The sequence below is a fragment of the Periophthalmus magnuspinnatus genome, chromosome 8 (genome assembly GCF_009829125.3).
Source record: "Periophthalmus magnuspinnatus isolate fPerMag1 chromosome 8, fPerMag1.2.pri, whole genome shotgun sequence".
NCBI classification, from domain to species: domain Eukaryota; kingdom Metazoa; phylum Chordata; class Actinopteri; order Gobiiformes; family Gobiidae; genus Periophthalmus; species Periophthalmus magnuspinnatus.
Window position 1 is genome coordinate 4,223,455 of NC_047133.1, and position 27,101 is coordinate 4,250,555.

A 27,101-nucleotide genomic window follows, 5' to 3' on the forward strand; every position below is an offset into this window, starting at 1 on the left:
GCTCTGCACAACATAAAGATTTGGTCAATGTAGGTGTTTTAATTGTGTTTTAAGTGCAGGAACTATATATATTTACCCTTTTAAAATGTTTAAATAAAGTATTAACTAACTAACTCTAACTGTATGATCTGCATGACAGCCGCTTACAGTTTGAACAGGTTGTCCTAGTCTCACCTGTGTGTGTGTGTGTGTGTATGTGTATGATTATGTGAGAGTGTGTTTATGTGTGTGAGTTTATGTGTGTGTGTATGTATGTGTGTGTGTGCGTATGTGTATGTAGGTGTGTGTGTGTGGGGGGGGTGAGAGTGTGTGTGTGTATGTAGGGGTGTGTAGGTGTGTGTGTTTATGTGTGTGTGTTTATGTGTGTGTGTATGTAGGGGTGCGTGTGTGTGTGTATGTGAGTGTGGGGGTGTGTGCGTGCGTGTATGTGTGTGTATGTATGAGTGTGTGTGAGAGGGTGTGTGTGGGGGGGGGGGGTGTGTGTGCGTGTGTGTGATGCCTGTAGCTCTTGGCTTGTGTTTCATGTCTGGATGAGGACACACATAATGAGCACAAAGCCTCTTGAGTGACACCAGCGCAGCGCAGGTTCAGATCAGGTCACGTGGTGCAGGTGCGTTCGCTGTGTGTCAGGGTCACACCTGTCGGGCGGTGCCGTAGAGGCGTCTGTCCCTCGGTGTTGAGGTGTTGTGTTCTGCTCTTCTCCAGACGCGGAGCTCACACCGGAGGAGCGTGTCCACGGGGTGAACATGGTGAACGGGACTCGAGCTCAGTTTGTTTTCACCTCTGCAGAGTCTGAGCGGGACTTTTACAGAAGAACTTCTTCTTCTCAGAACAAGGACCGTGAGAGTCGAGCTCGATAAAGTTTCGGAGGTTGTTTCGTTTCCTCTCAGCCTGTCTCAGACCCGGGCAGAGACATGGCTCTGTCCCAGATCCAGTGTCTGGACGATAACCACGTGAACCCGCGCACGCACGAGTCCAAGCCTGAGTTCCTGTACTGTGAGGAGCAGCGGCTCGCGCTCGAGACTCTGCTGTGCCATGGGCGCGAGGCGTTCTTCAAACAGCTGGAGGCGCGCGGGCTGCGGGGCTTCCTCTCGGACCTGGAGCTCGAGGCTTTGGCGGGAAACGTGGAGCCCTTTGACCCCGGGGTGGACCTTTACCACGAGGACCCCGAGCACGAGCAGACCCCTCTGTCCCTGCAGTACTGGCCCGACCTGTCGGACACGTCCACCCCGGAGCTGGACATTGGCTGGCCGGACAGTGAGGCGTACCGCGGGGTCACGCGCACCACCGTGCACGCGCAGCCCCCTTTGGACGGACACACGCACATCAAAGAGGTCGTGAGGAAGATGATTGCGCAGGCGCAGAAAGTAGGTCCCACTGTGATGTATATGTACATTTATTATCACAGATTCTACCTGCAGCTCGTGCAGAGTTAAACCCGTTATATTGGGATAAACCATTTTTATTAGGCTGTTCACATGTAAACAACAAACCACAGCACTGAAGGTGATGCTCTGTGTCCTGTGGAGGTTTAAGTCCAGAGGTCACAGTGTAACACACGAGGAGAGTAAAGTGCAGCTGCAGATTGTGCAGACCATGTGAGTGGAGCAGCGGCTGAATCACTCTGTGTTTACTGTCTCGTACTTTATGACTTTGGACATTATCACAGAGCAGACACATGAGTCACCTGTCTGTTGACGCAGATCTATTTCACGTTTATGTCTCTGCACCTATAGGGCAGATAACACCGTGACTCATGATAAGACCTTTTTCAAAATAGCACACTTTTAGGGTAGAAACTCAAAACACATTTTCTTTATCATCCAATTAGTCTTGTCATGTTATACCTTTGCTCTTACATCTTTGAAACCTGTGGAACAACTCATCATTCATTTGTTTTGGCACGCAGGCCCCATCTGATATTACAGCAAGTACGAGCGGTGACAGGGCAGAAAGTATTTACGACGCGGATGTGCACATTATCCCTCTGAATATAAAGCTGATATCCTCATTGTGATGTAACACCGTAATGTGCTTTGTGCAGGTTATCGCTGTGGTGATGGATGTCTTCACTGATGTGGACATTTTCAGAGATCTGCTGGATGTCTCATACAAAAAGAAGGTGTCGGTCTACATTCTTTTGGATCACGCCTCCGTGCCACACTTCCTGTCCATGTGCCAGCGAGCCAACATGCACACTGGACATCTCAAGGTGAGTCAGAGCCAAGCAATGCGAGCTATTTATACGTCACCAGGTATCATACAACTTTTTGGAATGAAAACAAACAAAAAATCTGTTTTATTTTGAGTGAAAAAGAAAGTTTTTACACATAACCGTTTAATAAAGCTGCACGATTTGGGAAAAAAATCCAATTTGGATTTTTCTGACAGGAAAAGCTTTTTGATTGGTTTGGCAGTTTGTAAAGAGGAACTACTTAGTAACCTGCTCGTCTCGTCGGAGATGTGGCTTTGCCTGGAATGTTACAGAGTGTGGCATTTGTCCATGTTGTATTGCCAAGATATTTAGACAACCATTTTACCTTTTACTGTATTAGAAATGCTATATTTGCTGAAAACAACATATTAACATGTTTCATTTTCATTTTGACGCTCTGAATACCCCCTCCCTTTGCTCTCTGCGCTAAGCCACTCCTCCTTCAGAGCATATCACAGCACAATCGGTGTGTATTCCACTAATGAAACTACTGCACATCATATCAAGTTTGTGAAGTTGAAGCGTGTTGTTTTGTATGATGCTTTTGTATATTTATGAAACATTGTCACGCTGGGCTGAGTGTTGGACAAAATGATACTATCAACTGTAGACAAGACATAAACACACCAGAAAAACTGAACAAGAAACTCAGGCAACTATTCGTCCACCCAAAAGATAAAACAGAACCGGAGCAACAAATGTAATGTCATGTACGGAATACCCAGCATGTCTTGCACTAAAGCGTACGACAGAGAAACAGGGAGAGCATTCAGTACACGGAAAAAGAAACAAAGGACAGAATGTGAGAAGGAAACAGCGAAGGTTTGCACACGAGCAACAAAACACAAAGCACACAGCGTCAAAACCTGTTAAATCAACTGACCGGTAATGTCACAACAACAACATGTGACCAATCTGACAAGTCCGCTAGTGAGCAGTCGAAACTGTCAGGTACGAAAACAAAATAAACCTTGGTCTAAAAAAAGAATATACTCAAAAATGACTGTAAGGAGGTTTTGGATAGGGCCCAGGAGAGGTCGCAAGATTACTCAGACATGCAGGGATGACATTTAAAGTGTCTTCAGGCGTGTTTTTAATGTGGGATCAACACTATAACGTGAGAGAAAAGTTTGTGAAAAAAGTAGATTTTGCATAATACACGTCTTTAAGCTATGTTCGTGGAGATACACCAGCTCAAGTTACAGGTCAGGGCTGTGGAGAGGTGCAAATTGAATAAGGGAAAATGGATTACTTTAATGCCAGAGTGTAATAATATATCAATGGAGACACGCAGGTGGCAGACGCCTCACTAGGAATAATACATAGTTCTCTTTTCATTTCAAGTCAGGATCGAGTTCGCAAATCTCTCATTGTACAGTTTTCCTTAGGGTAATTTCATATTTCTGCAATTATTTGATTCTTTGCCAGATCATATACAGAAGATGGGGCCATGTAAAAGTGGGTCATGTTGACATTGATTAGACTTTTAACTTTACAAAACCAGCTTGAGGAGTTGAGCTTTTTGATGGAGCTGCCAAAACCCCCAAGTACTGTTCACTGAGTTGTGTGATGCAATTTGAACAAGTCTGGTTCGGTACTGTTTTCACAAGCTTTATGTACAGCAGTGATAGTTGGCAAGTACTTGGGAGTTCCACTAAGACAAAGGTCATTGATTTTTGAGTATTACAATTGATAAAGTTGAGGATTTATTTATTTTTATTAGTTGCTAACACATAACATATCTAGATCACCATGTTCGCCTAGACTTTTTTTTTCTCTTTTTTGCCATAAAAATCATGTTTAAGGAAGTATCAACATGTACATTTGCCCTTTTTTTCCCACACAAGTACCTCTATTTTACATATCCATCCTTATTTTTACTTTGGTGCATCAAGTAACTGTGTAATACCAGTTTAAGTAGAAGAAAAATATAAAAACGAATGTACTTTTGAGTAACTTTTACGCAAGAAAACAATGAAAAAACTATCGGGCCAACTCAGAAACACTTTAAGTTTTATTTTTTGACGCTCTCTTTCATTTGCTCCCCACACTAAGTTACTCCCCCTTCAGAGCGCTATCACAACACAATCAGCTGCATCCCAATAATGAAACTACTGCACATCACATCAGGTTTATGAAGTTGTAGCGTATTGTTTTGTGTCATTCTTTTGTATATTTATGGAAAACCGTTGTGCAGGAGCGAGGGTGATGTACGCTTATGGGCGGAGCGTTGGACAGAATCGTACCGCTAACCGTAAAAGGCGTTCGAATAGGGCTCAGGGAGAGATCACTAGATGACTCAAACATATATGCGTGACCTAAAACCTCGTCAGTCATGTTTTTAGATGAAAGAACAATGTTATACCGTGGTAGAAAGCTCTGAAAAGTAAGTAAGTTTAAGCTGTGGCACAGATATTCTGCAAGTATGAGTCAGATTAAAGGATGTGTACAAGATAGAAGGCAGAGCTGGAGGAAGAGCTGATAATGTTGAGATTAATTTGGGGAGGAACAAGGGATAGAATTTCAAAATGAGTGGTGGTTTGGGGAATAATGATTCTGGAGAAAATCTGGGCCAAGAAGAAGACCAAAGAATACTTAATATTATCAGTAATAACTGGAGTAGAGATGCGAAGTTGGAAGATAAAAAGTGCCAAGGTTTCTGTGTGGAATTTGCATGTTCTCCCTGTGTCTACATAGGTTTTCTTTTGATGCTTTTGTTTCTCATACCACGAAAAACAGGCACTTATAGGTTATATTAAAAACAAATAAAGTGTAGTAATATAAGGCATTTCTTAGAAGAATCTGCTAGTTGTATCTATTTTTATTTCCCATTATTCAACCAGGAAAGTCCCATTGAAATTTACTTGGCCAAGAGTCAATCAGCGTCTTGCCCCAGTGCAGATATATTAAATAAAAGAACTGTTTTTTGTCCGGGATCAGGAAGTTCCCGTTAGCATGTGAGTTGTTGTTAGCTTTCCATTGACTACAAAATTACACTTTGGTCTCTGAAAGTTGTGAAAAGCACTTATACACTAATTATGGGGAATATTCAGGATACTTTGAATGCATAAACTAAAATTAACCGTTTTTCATATTTTTAAGACAGTAAAAATCAGGTACATTGCACTTAACGCTCCTGATCAAACCTGGTTCTGTAGTTATGGTTATGAAGGGTCTCCAGCTTTGAGAGATGGTTCAAATGCAGTATAATCTAAACTTAAACCTGAAATAAAAGTGTTTTTTCCCATATTATCCGACTAGCTCTTTATTCAAGCATTTGAGCATTTCGGAAGTGCACATTTCATAGGTACATCCAGTTCTAATTCTCTTCACGCCTTGCTCTTGTATGCTGAAACCGAACATTTAATAAAACAATTTAATTATATATTATGTACATCCATCATCGAAGTAGCACGCCGTGACGCATGCCTGGCAGATGACGTGCTAATTACTCGCACTCTACATATGCATAACATTATAAAACACTTAGATTTTCAGCTTAAAAGGTGTTATATCTGATTTTTACTGTCTTAAAACTAGTTGATTTTATAGAATTAGCAGTCCAGGCATCCTAATTGTAGCAGGCTACCGCACATTTCCTAATAATCGAACAGTAAAACGCTTTATAATTAGACGCAGTGGACATATTTTGACCTCAAGAGCTGCTTATACAACATATCTGTACTGAGGTAAGACAAATTTTACTCAAATACATGGGGAAAAATCAGGTACAGCGCATTTAAAAGTACATTGCAACATTTATTTTGCGTTAAACACCACACTCATATTTAACTCAAGGCTGTGTTGAATCAGAGGGGCATTTGTGACATATCATGAAATGGAAAAACAAGAAATGGAAAATAAGGCAAAAGCGGTTAGCGATACACGGGGCGAGCTGATAGACAGGATTGGGAGGAGCAGCACGGACGATGACTAAGAATGTGTGCATGTGCCAGCGTTGTTTTGCTCTTCAGTTGAGTCTTAAGGGGGTTCTCCTGACTTGGATTTGTTCAACCGTGACGTTATTCTGAGAAATCAATTGAAAAAAACTTGGCTCGCGTACAAAATACAGACATGGAGGAGAAGTCAAGGCAGTTAATTATAATTTAGCAGTAAATTTTTATTATGCAACCTATTTTTGTTCTGCGCATGTGACTGAGGAGGATCTAGGTGGCTGAAGGATTAATCTGATATATGTTTTAGTTTGAAGTGTTTGTCCCAAGTCAGGATAACTGAAGTGGACTGAGAGAAAAAACTGGTTTTATTCAAAATTATGCTGAAAAGAAAATGTACGTGTGGGTAGTGTACCAGTCAAAATAGTTTTTTAGTTAAACAGGACATTTTTACATGTTTTTTTTCTACGACATAATGCAAACTGACATATTCTTGAAAGTGTGTTTTCTACTTCTTTTCCCAGCATATAGTGATTGATTAAGTTTGAGTAAAATCAACTTAAAAATGTGTTGATACTAATATTAGTTTTTGATTAATGATTAATTTACATTATACTGCGGTCAGGGAGAATTCTACTCTGCGTCTTTGTGCATCTATTTTGCACAAAACACAACCAGAACGGGAACAACTAAATGATTGAACTGCAAAAAACAACCATTATAATCTAAATCTGCTATGCATGCAAAAAATCCACAGAGATGCATTATCCATTAACATCAAAATGAGTTTAGACACATTTTACAACGTTCAGATGCTAAAGCTTTTGTCATCACAGTAACGCTAACAATACTAACAAGAACATCAAAGTTATATTTAGTATCTTAAAATCTCCATTGGTTTAACATTTCTCAATATTATGTGACAACACAATTTCTTTTCGATATCATCCAGTCCAAATTCCATCACTCCAAGGAAGAGGATTTGAACCGTGCAATTCTCTTTATATCGTTCATTGTTTGGCTTTTGTTAACTTAATTATTCAGTTACAGACTAACCCAATTGGAATTTAATAATAACTTAAGACAGTGCGTGCCTCTGCTCTGGTTATCAGAGTCTGCGCCTCCCTCCCTGTTTGGAATGCACCAGTGAAGAGAAAGTTCAGGGTGGGGCCTGTTTATCACAAGTAACTATGTAAGCTATGTATGGGAACTCAGAGGAAAGATTTAAGACCTATAAGCAAAAACTAAATGCCTTTGTATGTTCTTGTAATTCTTGTAATTCCTGTAATTTTTGGCCTGGAAAGAGGTCTCACACATGTCAGTGAAAGGCACACTGGTATCCGGCTGGTTCCAATCAGAGGGACAGTCTGAGTGACCGTTTCTGCTCTAATACAAACCCTGTGAGGTTTTTGTCAAGTTGCACTAAAATCAGTGAATGACAGACCATGGACAGAGAACTGCTAATGCTAACTTTTATTAAAATGTTAAATATAACACAACAATAAAATTCAATTTGTAGTAAAGACAGCCCAGTTGTTTATAGATATAGTTTATTTCAGTCTGTGGCATTATTTAAATATGTATTAGGCTCTGAAATCACACAAAGACGCCCCAGAGGAGTGTTCTCCTGTGCAGTTTTCTCTGTTTCTTAAAGTGTTTAACATGTTGTCAGTGACTCCCTGTCCACTCTGCCTGATACTGTGCTGTTGCACAGAGCTGATTCATATCCTACTTGCAGGGGTTATCAGGGTCACTTTACTGTTGAACTTTCCCAAGATGCAACAGGGGCCAAGAAAGTTACTTTAGTCACCTTGAATTGAACATGTGTGTATTGTGAATCTTAGCAAACAACTCTTTAGTAGTGGTTACAGCACTAGACTGTGAAGTGCACAAAGTTTGCATTATATCAGATAAAGTGTATATAAAACGTATTGTATTTGTGGGATGCAAAATCAGAATATCTGGTATATTGTTTATAACAAAAGCTACTACTGCACAAACAGCGAGTGCAAATACAGTTGAAACCAGAAGTTTACATACACTATAAAAAGACACATGCACTTTTTTTTCTCACTGTCACATGACGTCACCTAAAGTTTTCCTGTTTTGGATCAATTAGGATTACCAAAAGTATTTCTATTTGCCAAATGCCACAATAATGAGATGAGATTTTTTTAGACAATTATTCATTACTATTTTAAAGGTCAGATGTTAACATACATTTCATTAGTATTTGGTATCATTGCGTTTAAACTGTGTGACTTGGATCAAACATTTTGACCAAAACATTGACTTTGTTATCCTTAAGCCACTTTGTAACCATTTTGGCCGTACGCTTCAGGTCATTGCCCATTTACGCCCAAGCTTTAACTTCCTGGCTGATGTGTTGAGACGTTGCTTCAATATTGCCAAATAATGTTCTTTCTTGATGATGTCATCTATTTTGTGAAGCGCACCTGTCCCTCCTGCAGCACAAAACAACCAAACACCATGATGCTGCCACCCCCGTATTTCACTTAAAAGCCTCTCCCTTTTTCCTCCAAACGTCACAAAGCTCATTATGGCCAAACGGTACAATTTAATTTGGTCAGACCACAGGACATGTCTCCAAAAATTAAGGTCTTTTTCCCTGTGCATTTGCAAATTGTAATCGTCATTTTTATGTTTCTTTTGGGGGAATGTCTTCTTCCTGCACAGTGTCCTCGTTTCACTGTGGATAATGACACACTTACAGCTTCAGCAGCATCTTCACAAGGTCTTTTGCTTTTGTTCCTGGGTTGATCTGCACATTTCGGACCAAAGCACGTTCTACTCCGGGACACAGAACCTGGACATTCTCATGGTCTTTATACTCGTGTGTAATTGTTTGAAAAGATGAACGTGGCACCTTCAGGCGTCTGGAAAAACTGCACCCATGGATGAATCAGACTTGAGGAAGTTCACAATTCTCTTCCTGATTTCTTGGCTAATTTATTTAGACCTTCCCATGATGTTACACAAAGAAGCAGTGTGTTTCAGGTGTGTCTTCAGAAACATCCACAGGTGCGTCTCAGTGAACTCAGTTATTGCCAATAAACCAATCAGAAGCTTCCAAAAACATGACATGATCACCTGAGTTTTCTCAAATAGTTTAAAGTCATATTAATCTTAGTGTATGTAAACTTCTGGCTTTGAAGAAACTAATGAAAAATTGTCCAGAAAAAATCCTTCTCTCATTATTCTGGCGTTTAGCAAACAGAATAATTTTGTTAATCCTAATTGTTTTATGTTTGTTTGAAATGTTTTATGTTTCTTTTTATAAAGCATATGCACATTTCTGGATTCAACTAAATATTAAACAAATGTGTAATCTTTCAACTCAAGAATTGTTCTGCACTTTTGTGGCTAATTTTACAAACCTTTCACGTCTCAACCAAGACATTCACAGGCCTTTTAAAGATGCACTATGGAATTTTACTGGTGATGGGTCTGCCTGAATTGTACCTTTTCTTTTTTTTTTTCTTTTCCTTTACAAAATGTTCCACTGAATGACATTAAACCAATCGATCTCCAAGGCATTAAACAAAACCATCTCCATAGATAATAAACAACTGAAGCTACCAGTCCAAGTTAAAGGTCAGATCTGTGGAGAGGTGAACCTGTTCCCAGTTTTTCCAAGGTATTTTGAAGCAATAAAATCACCAGTAACTGCATAAATGTAAACTAGAAATGTTTATGGCCATACTGTGGAACATTACGTATCAGGTAAAGTTGCATAGTGCATTTTCATATATAATGGTCACTGTCAAAAAAACCAACATATTATTTCTGTCAGTCCAGTTTTGCACGTTGTCATTAAAGGCTTGTTTGTCTAATTTTACTTTATTGGTTTGTTTATGTTTTACCATTTACAAGAAAAGACCAGATTGTGAGTACTTTCTTTGCACAGTTTTAGTATAATTTGTTAACAGACTAAACTACAGCAGTGGCGATGAAAGAATCGTTACCCCAAAAATCTGATCTTACAAAACAGCAATTAGCGTGGTGAAGCTAACTGTAGGCAAATGATGAGGAAAAAAACAAATATGAACTAATGAGATTTGGTGAGGGACATGTTTCTGCTTGCAACTGTGTGTGATTTGTGACATTACACTAAGTTACCTAATAAGAAACGTCTAAAAGAGCAAACAAGAGTGGTGAAGACTAAATTACCTTTGCTAGTGTAGATGTCTTGGCAAATCTTAAACGAGAGACAACGATATGAACTTAATTATAGTTGATGATCTTACACAAGTGCTAACCTGAGATTCTCTGATGGTATTTGTCCTTATCAGATCTTTTATTGGCCCTGACTGTCGAGGGGCATTGTTCTTCCTTGGTTTTTTCTTATTTTTTCCGCCCAAACGATCACATTTCTCATCCCTTGAACTTCGACGAAAAGTCTCCAAACCGGATATAGGATCAAATCGACCTGTCCGCCAAAAAAATTAGACAAAATTGGCATCGCTACAGTGTCCCGTGCTATAATTATGTTTGCGCTTTAAGACGCTGTGTCTATTTTTTTAATGTATGAATAATAAAGTAAGTTTTGCCCCAGTACAGATATACAGTAAAAATTAAACTGCTTTGTGTAGTTTTTATTGTCCGCAAACCAGGAAGTAATGCTGTTGACTAGCCTGTTAGCATGTTCTTCTTGGCATCACCGGGATGACAAAACTCAGCTCTGGTCTCTGAAAGTTGAGAAAAGCAATTGGCTACCACTACAGAGCCTGCTGGAACTCTTGGAAATGAATTAAGAAATGAATTAAGAAAGTGTAGAAGAACTTTTGGACGCTGCAAGCTTAAAATTAACTGTTTTTCACATTTTGTAAGACAGTAACAAATCAGATGGGCCTATAACTTTACTGAGATTTATTCTGTTTATATGCTGGACTTGTGTTACATTAGAGTCTATTTTTAGTTTATTTTTTTAAGTTTATTTTTAAATTATTTTAAGCTATCTTATCTTAACATGTTTAGCTTCTTTTAACAATCTTTCTCAGTCCTCTAAAATTTTGAAATGATCATTAATGGCTTTTGGAGGATTTGAATAGCGCTCAGGTGTGTGTTATGGTCTCAGAAGGTAAATTTGTCCTTTGACCTTTTTCTTTAATGCCACAATGGACTTCTTGATGTCTTTTGCTAGCCAGTCCGTTGTGTTGTGTTGCTAGGGCAATTAGCAATTTACAATCTCCTCAAAATGTCGCCTATATACAGGAAAAATTCATTACATTTCCTGTCTGTCATTTCAAAAACAGTGGTACGCACGTTTCATCACTCTGAAATTCATGCGTTCAGGATTTATTATTTGTTATTTTTAGGTGGAGCGAATGTTGAAATTGCATATTGAAGTTAGTTATGTCATTATTTGTCCTTAAAAGAGGGCAGTGCGAGCTATGAAGGACCAAACGCAGCCAATTTTTTTCCACCCTCAAGCTTACTACTGCTGAAATAACTCAACATACATATTCAAAGATAGTATTTGTAATATTAAATGATATGCTCCTCTTACCTCAGTGTCACGAACAATGTTACATGATACAGAGTGAACATTCGAGCTCCTATTCTGACCTACGCTTAACTTATTATTTGATTAAGGGACCTGCCAACTTTGACTTTCTGTTACGATGAGTCACTGCCACCACCCTGATACAGAACATTTTTACACCCCTATGTAATTAATTTGTGAAAGCAGATTTGGACACCATCAGTTCTTGCTCAGTCATTTTGGGTCATAGTAGTACAGTGACTTATAGTAAGATGGGCGTTTTTCCACTTCCGCTGCACTCAAAGCTCTTTACGTGAAGGAAACGCACCACATTGGACCGCTCAACCAGTGATATTAATGTCGAAAACGGGATTCAAACTGCCAACTCTTGGATCAATGGACAAACAAGACCAACTGAGTTACTGTCGACCCCTGAAAATCTGACATAAAACTTGAATAAAAGGAGCAAGCTGAAAAAGTGTACTATGTTGCCTTGATTAAAAAATAGTCCCTTGTATTTAAAAAATCCTGTTTGTTTCTATTTGCAGAACCTCCGTGTGCGTTGCTGCGGTGGAATTGAATTCCACACTCACTCCTGCACAAAGGTCATAGGTCACATGGGTCACCGCTTCATGTTCATCGATGGAGACAAGGCCGTATCAGGCTCGTACAGGTCAGTAACAAGAATGACGTCAAACATGTTACGGGAGATTTTAGCTCATGAGAATACAGATAAAAACGTCTGGATGTTTTTGAGACGCTGAACCACATTTTTACCATCTCAAAAATATGTTTAAAAGTTAATTTTAAGCAGTTTATGGTAGTGGTAGTTATTCCTCGCTTAACTTATGTATTCTGAACGTCCTAATTATTCACCATAATGAGTTTATAAGAGGTTTTCACAACTTTCAGAGGCCGGTGCAGGGTTTTGCAGTGGCGGTAAAGCTGCTAACACTCACAGTACATGGGTATTGGTCATTCCAGTCTGGTGACTCATCCACATGAAGTGACCGTAAAGTTTGACCTGAGTGAATCATCTATAACACCATCATGCTGATATCAATTTTAGTCCAGGGTTACGACGAGTTTAGATGTGATTTTGACCTGGTTTTGTGCAGGTTCTGATGGATTAACTCTCGTTCAGATCTCGCTTAGATCTACTTTAATACTTGGCTGGTTTAAATTTGGTCTGAGCAAGAATTAGAGCTGCTTTAGACACGATAAAGAAACACATCATTTAGACTCGGTTTAGATCTAACTTAATCTTGTTGACTCAGTCCAGATTCTTATGCATAGTCCTGGTTTCGTTTACATTTACAGAAAACAGCAGACATTGAGGCCTTTATGATTGAAAATGAAAATATTTAACTACATCTTGTTTTTTTTGCGTTTTTCAATATTTTTTGAGTCACAGGGCACATTTTGGTTGAACGTTTTCCGGCACTCCACCCACACAAATATTACCAAATCACACCATATGGAAAAAAGTGGTAGGCCTATATAATGTAGAAAATATTGTCCTTTTCAGTGTGACTGTTTTGTTTAATTCTTTGGATAAGAAATGTGTATAGAACATTTGAAAACGGTGAATTATTCATGTGTGAATTTGGACTTTTTTTTTCAAAATCAAAGCATTATTTGGTATATTGTGCATTATAGTTGTTGCAGTCTGTGTGGGTTATTTAAAATATGGTCAAATTGATTTATTTAGTGAAGTTTATTCTTGCTTCATCGCACATCACACTGCCTTAGGTGTAAGTGTAATCAAACGGCAATTATTTTTATTTTATTTATCTTTATTTATACAGGGGGACCTAATAAACGCAGTAATATGGTTTATTGCCTTTTGCTGACAGTCCGAGTTGTGCTCATGTCTTTCAAGAGCATAAATCTACGCGCCCCACCTGACTTTGTAATTCTCAATGGCATCGACAAACATTTAAAAGGAATGCGGTGTCTATAAAAGTCTCCATTCTAGACAGACAGGTTGTCAGCGTCTCTTATGTACATAAAAAGTGAAAATTAAAAAAACAATTAAAATCACGTAAAGGCCCTGTTTGTATTGGAGATTACAGTGTTAATTCCTGTCAATATTGAGATTTAGATGAGGAGATTGGCTCGTTTTCAATCTTCTCTAGGTGTGGTTTAAGGTGTGTCAATGTACATTTTGTCATTTTGTTAAGTTTGACTAAAAGATCCCCCAGTTAATGATTTTTACATGTTCTGGATTTAATGGTTTAATATTAATGTTATGTGTTTAGTTGTTGTGTATAAATAGTGGAATTTTATAACTGTCAAGATCATTGTTAACTATGATGAACAAAATAAATCTTGTTAAAAAAAAATCCACAATCTTTTCTTATTTTGATTATGCCCATTCAAAAGGATGTTTCAGGGTAAAAAAGAAAAGTGGAAAAGTTCTAACAAGTTTTTCAAAGTTTTTCTTGTTGTTTTTTTTTTTTTGTTTTTTTGTAGAGTGACATAAACATCAAAAGCTTGAAAACACTTTTTAATTTATGTTTCTTCTTTATTTACATTGTTATTTACATTGTAGATTCTCACTGAAGGCACCAAAACTATGACTAAACTAAACTCTTTAAAAATAGCCTTTGCTTTGATCACTGGTTTTTGCTCTTGACCTTGACAAGGCAAAAAATAAATAAAAATACTATTAATTATTTAAGTTTTCTCAGCTACATATATATTCCAGGATATATGTTATGTTATATTCCATGTGTATATAAAATGTTAAAAGAAAAAAAAAAAAAGAAAAAAAACAATGTAATGTATATTAATGTAATAATAATAGCATAGTGTGTGATGTCTGTTCTGTTTTTGTAGTTTTACTTGGATGTCCTCCCGGCTGGACCGAAACGTCATCACCGTGGTAACCGGACAAGCAGTGGACGCCTTCGACCGCCTGTTCCGCTTCCTCTACACCACCTCCTCCAGGCTGGTCGACCTGCAGCGAGTGGCGACCGAGCCAGAGCCGGAGCACAACCCCGTACCACAACCCGCCTCTGTGCCAACGCCATCTGCCGCCGTTGCTAGGAAACTGTACAACCCCAAATACGCTCTGCTTACTGTTGGCAACGGCAGTTTCAGCCCGTCTACCTCCCCTGGCAACAATAGCCCCAAAGAGTCCCAGAAAGACACCAAAAACGAGGGGGCAACCAAAAAGGGGCATAAGAGGCAGCGTAAGGATACTGTACAGGAAGCTCTGCCCTGTCACCCTGGACTTGTGGATTTAGAAAAAGTGTATTTATTCGATTACCTTCCTACCTGGCCCGAGCCCGACCCTCCCTCTGATGTTATTGGCTTTATCAATATCCGCGATACGAGCAAGCCTAACCAAGTTCATCTACAGCGTTCTGAGATGTTCGAAGTCAGCCAAGCCATCCGGTTTAGCAGTCCGTTTAGCATGCAGAAGGAAACTCTACCGGAGGTTGCCACGCCGAGAAACGTAACTGCTCCTAAACATGAAGAGAGTTCGCCACAACCGCAACAGAAAACACCATTAGAGGCAATTACTCCTAAGACTAAAAACCTTTCACAGTCAGTATTTGACAAAGAAACTGCAAAAGCTCCCGGCAAAAAAACACCTCCCCAGTCACCTGCAAAGAAGATTCACAGCACCTCGGCAAACTTGCACACACCTCCACAACCTGTTAAAACGGTGACGACTCCAACTGGTAGCGCCGACAGCCCCAAGACTGCAGCAATAACGACAACTTCAAACCGCAAAAGCACACTTCAAAACAGGAACGGCGCTGAAACGAACAATGCCCCTAAAGTATTCGCCCTAAGTGACTCAAACTCTCAGATAAAAACGCAGAAACACACCTCTAATGATAATACTTCTCCAACTGGGTATATTCCTGTCACTTCTACCTCTGTTTCTGCCAATTACCAACTTTCTCAAGCTACTGCGGTGCATTCAACCTTGACGAGCGATAGCCCAACATTGACCACTATTAGCACTTCCGCTTCGCAGCTTAACACAAATTCCCCTATAGCGCATTCCCCCGTAACATCCCCTCCAATTCCGAAGCCGCGCACAGTCCAGCTAGTCGTTAAAGACAGCCCGGGAAATGGTCAGAAAATACCGGAGGTCAGCTTTGTAAAGAAAGACAATATAGTGGGAAAGGTAACTGCAGTAGACAATGAGACCCCTGTCGCTATAGTGTGTGCTCCAAAAGAAACTGAGAAGGTCCCCAAGCTAGCTGACAAAAGCGCTAGCAAATTGATCCAGCCAAAAAGCACAGAGAGCAGTGCTGTAAACGACTGTTCCCAGGAAAAAGAAAGCAAGAAGTCCCAAGAGGTGGGGAGAGAGGATGCAGGAGACAAAGCAGAGCCACAACTGTTAGCTAGCAGCAAAGAAATGGCAAAGACGGAAAGTGAAGCTAACAAGGGGCTAATAGAAGCTAAAATGCATAGTGATAAGGGTTTTCTAAAAAAGAATGAGGTTATTATTAACTCACCAGGTTTAATCATAAAAACTAGTGATTTCCTGGACCATAAACTCGAGGAAATTCCCATTAGAAACAGCACTGTAGCTAAAGTGCAAAGTCAAGCTAGTAGCAAAGTAGGTGGGAGTCACCATGCTAGGGCTAGTTTACCACAGAGAAGAACATTTTCAATTTCTGAAGAAAAAACAGACTTATTAAAATCCCCAACGAACAGGTCTCCAACTTTAAAAAGTAAATCAGACAGCACGCCCACAATTGTTGCAGAACCTCAAGGAGACATTTTAAAAGTTGACGAAAGTGGGGCAAAAACAGCTAAAGTTAACAGTCGTTCCCCTTTACTATCACCCGGAGAACCTAAAAAAACAGTGCAAACAACAGATTCACCAACCTCTGAAAAAGAACCTCGAACTCAAAGAGCGTATTCAAGTTCAGAAGAAAATCTAGACTTATTAAATTCCCCAACTAACAAGTCTCCAATTTTAAAAACGAAATCAGAAAGCATTCCCACAATCACTGTAAACTCTGAAAGTGATATTTTGAAAGTTGTCGATGAAAGTGTGTCTAAAACTGTAAAGTTGAACAGTCGGTCTCCTCCATTATCGCCCAAAGTACCTAAAAAACCACCGCATTTGCAATTGAACCTGAACACCTTGCAAATGGCAGATTCAGCAACCTCCGAAAAAGAACCTCGAACTCAAAGAGCATATTCAAGTTCAGGAGAAAATATAGAGTTATCCAGTTCCCCAACTAACAAGTCTCCGATTTTAAAAACAAAATCAGAAACTATTCCCACAATCTCTGTAAAAGCCGAATGTGATGTTTTAAAAGTTGATGAAAATGTGGTGAAAACTGCAAAATTGAACAGTCGGTCTCCTCCATTATCGCCCAAAGTACCTAAAAAACCAGCGCATTTGCAACTGAACCTGAAAACCTCACAAATGGCAGATTCACCAACCTCCAAAAAAGAACCTGGAGTACAAATAACACATTCAAGTTCAGAAGAGAATACAGACTTATTAAAATCCCCAACTAACAGGTCTCCAATTTTAAAAACTAAATCAGAAACCGTTCCCACAATTGCTGCAGACGTTTTGAAAGTTGACGAAAGTGTGGCGAGAACTGCGAAATTTAACAGTCGCTCTCCTCCATTATCACCTAGAGTACCTAAAAAACCAGCGCATTTGCACCAGAACATCTTGAAACCGACAGATTCAGCAACCTCTGAAAAAGAACCTCGAGCTCGAATAACGTGTCCAAGTTCAGAAGAAAATACAGACTTATTAAAAACCCCAACTAACAGGTCTCCAATTTTAAAAACTGAATCAGAAACCGTTCCCACAATTGCCGCAGATGCTAAAGGTGACATTTTGAAAGTTGACGGAAGTGTGGCGAAAACTACAAAATTCACCAGTCGCTCCCCTCCCGGAGGAATACCTAAAAAAACAGCGCAACTGACAGATTCAACAACCTCTGAAAAAGATCATCGAACTCTACTTGCACAAAGATATAGCCCTATTCTGGATGGATTCCCCCTTTCCGTTCCAACTTCTGATTCCCGACATTCCCGCACCCCAGAGTTTCGAACGCCAACTTCGGATGTAAGCGACGGGTGCGGATCCACGACGTCTGATGAGTTTTATGAATGTAGTGAATCTCCTTTTCGAGAGTCTATTGAGCAAGTGCCATTTTACAGCCTCAGTCCGTTGGAAGACAAAGATTCTGTCTTCAGTAGCAACGACACGACTATGTCAAGTAGTGAAACACTGAACTTATCCAATAAAGGATCCCTATCTTCTAGTCTGGAGAAAATAGATGATGAGAAAATGTTGACAAAGAAAAATACGCAAGGAAGTGAAGAAATCGGTAAACAGGATGACAGTTTAGAGTTGCAAGAAATAAAAGACATTAACCAGCCCAAAGGAAAGATAGCGCCGAACCAGTCAGTCGTGGTGGAGCAAAGTTTAACTCCAAAGCTAAATAACGAGGCCACAGAGGCTAAGCGGATGTCGGCGCGTGAGCTGAAACCCAAAAGGGTGTATTCCCGAGCAGAGAGACCCGACAAAGTGCCCGCGGATGGAGAGAAGACGGGACTCAGCACCAGTGGAGTGGAGAGGAGAGAGACAGCACCTTCGGCTAACAAGGATCCCGAGGGACACAAGGTACAAAAACGCTAGGGCTAAACCAGAACCACTCCAATTCACAATCTTGTTTTGAGTAGTTTTCTCTAGTTGATGACATAATGGTTAGCATTTTTGCCCCACAACAGGAAGGCGTCAAATTTTGATTCGGACGATGTGCGACCTTTCTGTGTCTGGATGATTTTCTTTCAGGAGCTGTAATTTACCGATCATCCTAAAAATATACCACAAATAAGTAAATCCTGCTAGCTAGCTCGATGTAGATGAGGGTCCCTGGGTTCGCCTGCGATCCAGAAAGTACATTTCTTCAATAGTTTGCAAAGATGTGAGCTCAGTTCAGATGGATTAACCAATCAGGGACATACATGAGCTGTCTGTATCTGAAAAAATAAAGGAAAAACTTATCACTGGGGGCTGAAAAACATTGCAAATTTCTGTAGAATCAATGAGCGAAGCACTAAACTATAAATCAGAGATGAAATAAATTATCTGTAAACGACGGGTGGCCAGTGAGCTTCTTCATTTCACATGGGTGGTTGGAAAAAAACAAAAAAAACAATCTGATTGCTCAATCTCGTTTAGCTGGGCTTGAGACACAACAGAGGGCGTGGGGATCAGACTGATATCAATCTGTCTAAAAATACAGAGATATCGGTCTGGATTTGCCCGGCATGTCCCTGGGTGCTGCTGGTTTTTGTCCAGCTTCACTAATGAAAAGATGAGTCAGATGTGTTGGACAGATGTTACTACGACAAAACAAATCCACCAATGTTCACCTCAAACTTAACCTTAGATACTTATCAATCTTATTTGCCAGGGAGGAATACAAATTTAGTTCATTAAAATAACTTTTTGTAGCTTTTGCTCAAAAAAGACACTGACTAGCGACTGAAATCATCTTAAAAAACTACTCAAGTCAAGATGCAGATAGAATTTCACTCACAGTCTGGTAGATACTTTGTCATCATCGGTTTCAATTGTCACCGTACAGTAGCTGAATGTAATGAAGTGTGAATGTTTGAACTACCTTACAGTTTTCTGTTCAGCCCACCTCAGTGAATTGAATGGTAAGCACAAAAAAAGCTCTTTTAATCCCTTTATAATCCTGATTTTAACCCCACACCTCTAACTAAAAACTCACTCCTCACGGAAATCAATACTCGCTTTGCTTTCACCGACTAAATCCTCACAAAAACTCACCAAAATAAATGAGAATAACACTGTTTGGAGGTGAGTATCATTTCATACATTAAGCTAACGCGCATGGAGCATCTTAACAGTGAACAGCTATTTAATTACAGGTTATAGTTAATGAAAATTGACTAAAATAACAAAAATAAGGTCTAAAGTTGACTGAACCTTGAAAGTTGGGACAGTGTACAAATAAATGAAATACAAATAAAGTAAGATCTCATTAAATCGTATAGAAATATATTTGGTGTTTTACCTTAGGGCGTTAATTGCTCTTCTTAATGTTCTGCAGGCTAATAATTAAGTGACTTGCCCTGTAATAAAACTGAAATGGAAAAAAGTCTCCACTAGCTATTATTTTGTGCCTGATTTATTTCTATATAATTGGTTTTAGGCGTGTCATTTGCGTCAATAAAAAACTCCTGGCACGTTGTCCGTTCTATATTGTTAATAATGGGGTTTGTACGAAAATTTACTGTTTAAAAAATTGCTTTTGTTTGCATTTAATTTTATTTGACACTGTCCTAACTTTTGAGAAACACGTTTACACTATTCTTGAAGTTTCTATTATCATGAGATGCACGCAGGTTGAGCAAAACCAATATTTTCTCAGAATAACTCATCAAATGTACTAGACAGCAGCTTGTTAAATGAGAAACAGAGGCTGCCACTGCTGGAGAGTGATTGATCCTGTATGTGTGTCAGTGTATTTTAATGATTCATTAATGAACAAATGTACTTTTAATGAAGCCAAGGCATTCACATTGATCTAGTTTTCATTTTATGCTAAAAGATTGATGGCTTCACTTTTTATAGACAGTTTAACTCGCTGGCTCTGGCCTTACTTAACAACTTTCACTTCAAGCCAGAGACAGTTGTAGTTGGCATGTTCGTATGACTCATGCATTGTTAACTTAGAATAAAACTGCATTTTCACACGAACTTGTCTTATGTCCATTTGCAACACGATTTCAGAGCACTCTACAGCACATGCCAGAAGATGTACTTTGTATGTCGCCATCTAGGGAATTATAAGCCCTGTACTTTTTTTCTTTCGTAGTTGTCGTTTTTCCCTTATGTAGAATATTGTAAAAGTAGGATTTATTTCATTTTTTTGATTGTGTTGAGAAAATCAGACATTATACCTACTATCTGCATCTACTTATAAAGGATTTTGATCAATTCTCCAGCCTCGTAGGGTAACTGCTTTGGTCATTTTTTGCTAAATTGACCATTCTGTCTCTCTCCAGACCCTGCTGCATCTGTTTTCCCTAAAACTTTGAAAAATGACTTCAGCAATTGCTAGGCGGCTAATGGATTGTAAGCCCAGAAAGAATGCTAATAGTAATCTGATGTGCAGGGAGTAACTTTGCACATCATTAATGCATTCAAAATTATGTAGTTTTGGAAAGAGCTTGGCAAGTTAATTTGCTTCAGACAATAGCAAACAGCTTCTCTTGAGCTAGAAAACAGGAGAAATAACGCTACATACTAATACTACTTTTGTTTTTTTTGGTTTTTTTTACACAGCAGCAGCAAAGAGACTTCACAACACAAATGCAAACCCACTTAACCCAGCAAACCACACCCCCCCGTTCCCTCTCCGTCTCCCAGTCCACCTTGGTTCACCCAATGGGTCACCAGAGGAAGATGTCTGACGGAAATTTCCCAATCGTGGACGTTGCTTCCTCTCCTACCTCTCGCAAGATGCCACCAAGACCCCCAACTCCTAAAACCGCCCCAAACCAGCTCTACCGACAACCCCCGACCTCCCCCACGAAGCCCAAATCGGGTCAAAGTCCAAATTCGTCCCCTGTACCCAAACCGCAGACTTCTTTTCTATACATGCACACGCAAAACATGCAACAAGGACGTTTTTCCTCGTCACATCAGACTCAAGAAGAAGCGATACCAGTGGAGCCAGGCTTAGAGGAAGAGAAAACGGTATTTGGTAGCACGTTCAGCAAGTTTTACAATTTCAAGGGTCTAAAGGACAAGATGAGCAAGCTGCCCACACAGAGCAGGAGGAGCAGCGCCAGTGGATCAGCCCAGCCCCGGAAAAGCACTGGATAAGGCTGAAGTGGAGTAGAACTTTTTTTTATTGAAGAGAAAACATTTAATTTTTAAGTATTAAGTTGTCATAGCATATTGAATTTACTGTCAAAAATGGATATCTACAGAAGTTAAAATGACTTGAAATCTTTATCTGAGAAGTTCTTAATGATATGGATTTGATTGCCAGATTTACCAAGTGACGATTTTCAAATACATGACAAATTTATTTAAAAAAAACAAAAAAAACTCAAATGATCTGGAGAATAAATGTCAAACCAAATTTATATTTTGAATGTTTTTAGCTTAATTTTAACTTTAAGCAGTGATACCTGTTTTTAGTTCTTTACCATTTGTGCATTTGTGAAAATTTAAATGTTTTTTTAATTTATATTTTTTGTGCTTGTCTTTGTGAATGTGATTCACAAAATATATAATATGGACAAATCAATCTTACTTTTTTTTTTACAGGTGGACAGGTTATGTTTGTAAATTATGTAAACTAAAGGAAAGTATTTTTAAAAGCTGTTAGGTTTTAGCTTTTTAACATTGTTTGTGGTGTGTTTGCCACATAATAAAGACATGTTAATGGTACAATATTATTCACTCATTTTCCTTTAGATCTATATGTGCTTTAAAGCGACCGCCATTGAAATAATCTCCTGTAATTAGACAAGCTTGACTTCTAATGCATTACACTTAAATACTTTAAACACTGACAGATGTGGATTTTGTTCCATATAAACACCTTTTGATACAAGCACCGACAGGCCACGTCTGACTCACTGGTATTTGCAGGTTTAGGGAACAGTCAGATGGAGGAGATAATGAAAATGCATCTCCCCTTTGCCTTTGCCTATGGTGAGCGCATTCACCATGGTCACACTTTTTATATTATGGTCGATGTTGTGGCTGGTTTTCGTACTTTATTGAGTAAATGTCCATAATATTTAAAGAGAAATGCATTTAAATGTTCCCAGCCCTGTTTAAAGTTTATTTAGTAGTTGTAGAGTAGGTAGTTACTTTTACTCAAGTAGAAATGGAATATGCAAGCATCGTTTTACCAAAATATCCTTTTTCTCAAGTATATTATCTTATAGCGATACTTATTTTCTTTTTTATATTATTCTCAAAAGCTGTGAGACTAATATGACTAAAGTTATAGGAACAGATTTGAAATTCGGCAGCTCATACAAGTTTGGAACTGGCACGACTTAAATTAGACATTGGTAGTAATAACTTCTACTACTTGAGTATTATTCAGAAGTAATTGTACTACAGTTCTTGGCTGCAATACCCATTTCTCAACAGGTGTCAAAACTGATGATTAAACTTAAACTACAAGGTCATAAGGTAAATTGTAAGGTAATGAATGAAAAATAAAAGGGGTCTGAGTATGGAGCCCTGAGGAACACCTGATACGTTTTTCTATTGTGATGTATGACATATTTTTGGTTCATAAAATTTTCCAATAATATTCAGAATCCACTGTAAAACGGTTGCACTTCTTGTGACGCTTTCCACAAAAGAGCCAGTGTATTAAAACTATCATCAAAACTCCATATTGTCTTATATGTAGATATGGGATCAAATACTCTTTATAAACGTTTTTCTGGGTCACATATCCCAGGATTTCGAATGAGTTAGACACTAACCCACGCTTGACACAAGAGGATGAGGAGGATAGCAGAGCGAGAGTACAGCGCAGCAGTGATTTAGATGCAGAAAGCAGCCGGATAAAGAAAAAGAAAATCCATCCCTCTTATCTGAACCGACTTGAGAGCACCGAACGGAAAAGAACAGACAGCCCCTGTGCATAACGCAAGGCGAAAGATACAGAGAATGAGATATAGCGCAAGAGACATGAAATCTGCCAAGTAAACTGTTGACGTCAGCCACCATAGGCACTTGGATCACTTTGTAGATTCACGTCTCTGGAACGCGGACGTTTAATGTATCAGATTGGGCACAGAATGTTTGGAGGATTCAGCAAAGCAATCCTCGTGATATAGGAGGTGAAGAGGAAAACTTTCTAGGCTCATCACAGTAGAAAAAAATAGTTTTGTAATGTTAAAGGGGCTGTATCAGGTGTTTTTTTAGCAGTCCCAGTGCAGATATATTGTACAAGCAGCTTGTGAGGTCAAAACATGTCCACTGCACACTGTCTGTAATTATAAAGCGTTTCTGTCGGTGTGTGTTAGCATGCTAGTTCTTGTTAGCTTTACTGTGAGGGCAAAACTTTCTTTAAGTTGTGAAAAGTGTTTATAAACTCATCGTGGTGAATAATTACGCTGCTCAGAATGCATAAGTTCAGTCAGAAATCATTATCCACCACTGCAAACCGCTTAAAAAGAAAAATCAGGTACAGCAGCTTTAGTCTTATTGGAAATGAAACCACGTGTAGTGGTGAGACCACCAACCCGAATGGAAAACCAGCCATCTGTCATCTTCATGTGAGGTAGAAACAGGAACCTGCTCTGTAAACCGCGCGCAAGTTCAGCTTATACTTGCAGCCAGGTACAAATGAAATATAAAAGTGTCTTGCCACGAAACACAACAGCAGCATGCACTTTTGAACCGGTAACCCTCTGGTATAACTGAAGTATTTTGATTGCGCCACTGTTTGTATTTGCCGCACGAGTTAACTAATCTTACAAATTAATTTCCAGCATTCTTTTTTTTTTTTTGTTCTATTTCAGTGAAAAATTGTTTGTTGCCTTTCCAAGAATAGCAGCTCAGACACACTCTAATTAAAATAGAAATTATCCTCAGTCCCATAGGCCATTTACATGGAAATGAGACAGTTGCTTACTGAGACATTCAAACATCTTTTTGAAGGTCCTAGTTAACACACTTTTCCGACTCTGATAAATAAGTTTGGTCACTTTTTGATGCAGTTGTATTTAATTACTGTGTAGTATGAAACCTTAAATAATAATTCTGCTGTAATTTTTGTGCATGTTTTGTAAAAAAAAAAAAGTAGCTTGTTTCATTAGCGTATACACTCTGAAAAGCGAGTGGCTGAATACGTTGTTTTAAGCTCAGTGATCTAAATACGTCATGTGCTGGCGATGAATACCCCATAGAAGTACAATACCTCCTCTTTAAACTTTAATTTAACATTTAATTTAAAATATAATTCTATCTCTATTTGCAGGTATTCATTTGTGTTAGCTGATACTCAGTCCTTATTCACACCCGCAGAGACGCAGCGGCACAGAGCGCTCATTTATCGTCACATCATACACTGCTCTTCATAAATGATAATGCAGCAGGCCTCCACTGGGCCCCGGGGTCACACAGAACAACAGTGGACCACAGACACAAGGCGGCAACTCGGTGCTGCTCTTTACTGCTCTCGACGTTTGTGTCAACCGCTTTCGATTTCTATAAGGCCCACAACAATTAAGAGAGTTACTATATGAAATGTACTTAGAGCAGGGGTGTCAAACTCATTTTCACAGAGGGCTACATCACAAAATGGTCGACTTTTCCTGTATTTTTTACTAATTGAATTTACAAATATCACATATACGTTTGCACAGATGTAAAAAAAATTGTGTAACTGCATATTTCATGATAAATTTACAGTTTTAAGTCTGTATCTGCCTTTCAGTCTGTCACACCTTTCAGTTCATCTTCTCGCGGGCCACATAAAATGACCTCATGGGCCATATTTTGCCCAAGGGCCTTGAGTTTGACACATGTGACTTAGAGGTTTCAATGTGACTGATTAGTAACCGTTTTTTTCTGAGAACACAATGCTCTTGGGACCCACGGTAAACTATACGCTGCAGTTATTACGTAGGATGGGGTTTAAGATTATGTTGCATAGGTGTGGTCTGTATACTTTACAATTGTGATATTTAGAGTGCTTTGTGTTACTGTTTAATGGTTAGAAACGTTACTTAGTGCACTTGTTAAGGGCTTAAAACATATAAATACTTATGCCTTGTAAGCTTGAAATGCCTCTCAAAGCGCGGCATGTGTTCCAATCTGTTCAATAATCACCAGTCACTCCCACACCACATTCACTGGCAATGTTAGACAAAACAACAGTTGCGACTGTATGATCGGAAATAGGCTAACACTGCCAAATTTCAAGTTATAACATGACCACTTTGCCACCTGTGCAATTGTTGTGAATGATTACAGTTTCGGTCTCAGCTCTCTTTTACAATATTATAACATTTATACAGTATACAGTTGGTTAAAACCTTAAAAAACGTACATTTCGGATCGTATGTGAGACGTTGTACTTCCTGTCTAGACAAAGCTCGCTAAAAGGGATCAGTGATGTCGCCTCGGGTAAGATCTAAAGGTAAAATGACATCAAATAAAAAGGGACCAAAAATAGACCCCTGTGGGACCCCAACAGACTCACGACGCGGTGACTCATCCCGCTTCTATACTTTGTGCTTTTATGTGGACAACTTGCAAAGGCCTTTAACTGTCAAGCGGCACCTACGCACTCGCCTGCTGCGCTGTCAGTACATGCATTCGAGCGCATGTAGGTGGAGGTAGACGGAGAGCCTTTTAGTCGATACGTCTTAGGTTGTCAACAATTTCCGCCACACATCTTGAGTCATTCTGTAATTAGCGTTGGTTGTCCGTGCTCTCCGGGCTAATGAAGTGTCCCATCAGCCTGTTTAGATTTAATTACACCGTGGCGTCCGCGTGTCTTTATTTGATATGCACCGATAATGGAAGATGAATAAGTGTTTGGTTCATTCATCCTCTGCGGCTTTACAGTGGAAAAGAATGAAGGTAATAAGAAAACACAGATTAGTCAGCTTCACGTGTGTAGAATAGAAGTAGTTTTGCATAAGTCATACGTTTTTAGTTTGGTGTTAAATCTATATTAATACATTTTGGAGGATTATTAGGCTTAAAACTTTCCGTTAGCTACAATATTCACAGTGTGTTAAACAACGTGTCTATCTCCACGAAGAATGTTTTTAATTTTCTATTTCCATGGAATCGTGCAGTTGCCTTTCCACCCCCACTGAGCTGTGATCCAACAAATTACTCAAACAAAACTACAACTGAACAGAGTCGAGGCGTAACATCTGATTTACAATTTCAAGTTAAAGTAATTTGAAGAAGAAAAACATAAAATAATGCACTGATATCCTGATAAATTGGTATTTTCAAAGGATAGACACCACAAGGAGAAAATTAACGCATGAAAAGTACAATTCCTTTAAAAAAAATACTCACGCAAACGCTAAATTGTAAATGATTACGTCTCAATTCTGCATTTACGGTAATTGCTGTCATACAAAAACAGCGAGGCTAAAGTTTTTCAACACATACGCTAGCTTTTATAGCAAGTAGCAGGCTAATTATGTTATCATCTGTCTTTATCCTGGAAGGCTAAATTGCTAGCTTCAATTGTAGCGTAATAAACTTTTTAGCTTTATATACTTTATTGTGTTTTGACTGACAACTTGACAGTCGAAATGGACAGATTGCAATGACACCTATTACTTCCACCATTGTGTTTAATCATCCCGGAGTATTGAAGTTTCTCACCTCCCCGAGACCTCAATTTGCCACGTACAACAAAAGTGACAGTCTCAATAAATAATTTTCTCTTGTACAAATATTGTTGCAACAAAGTATTACAAAAAAACA

General features: G+C 39.0%; 1 protein-coding gene across 4 annotated transcripts; it reads left to right on the forward strand.

Annotated features, from left to right (window-relative positions):
• Positions 1–650: 650 nt before the first annotated feature.
• On the forward strand, positions 651–22,059 carry LOC117374657 (proteoglycan 4). Of its 4 annotated transcripts, XM_055223854.1 has the most exons (6): positions 691–1,367; positions 2,045–2,212; positions 12,163–12,287; positions 14,456–18,242; positions 19,256–19,288; positions 20,943–21,006. In XM_055223854.1, exons 1-5 carry the CDS (start codon positions 915–917, stop codon positions 19,283–19,285), a joined length of 4,563 nt encoding a protein of 1,520 aa, XP_055079829.1. In that variant the 5' UTR covers positions 691–914; the 3' UTR covers positions 19,286–19,288; positions 20,943–21,006. The 4 variants fall into 4 exon arrangements, with proteins under 4 accessions (XP_055079827.1, XP_055079829.1, XP_055079828.1 ...); XM_055223852.1 differs by lacking the exon at positions 19,256–19,288 and having other exon boundaries at positions 651–1,367; positions 20,943–22,059; XM_055223853.1 differs by lacking the exon at positions 20,943–21,006 and having other exon boundaries at positions 19,256–19,502.
• Positions 22,060–27,101: the final 5,042 nt, after the last annotated feature.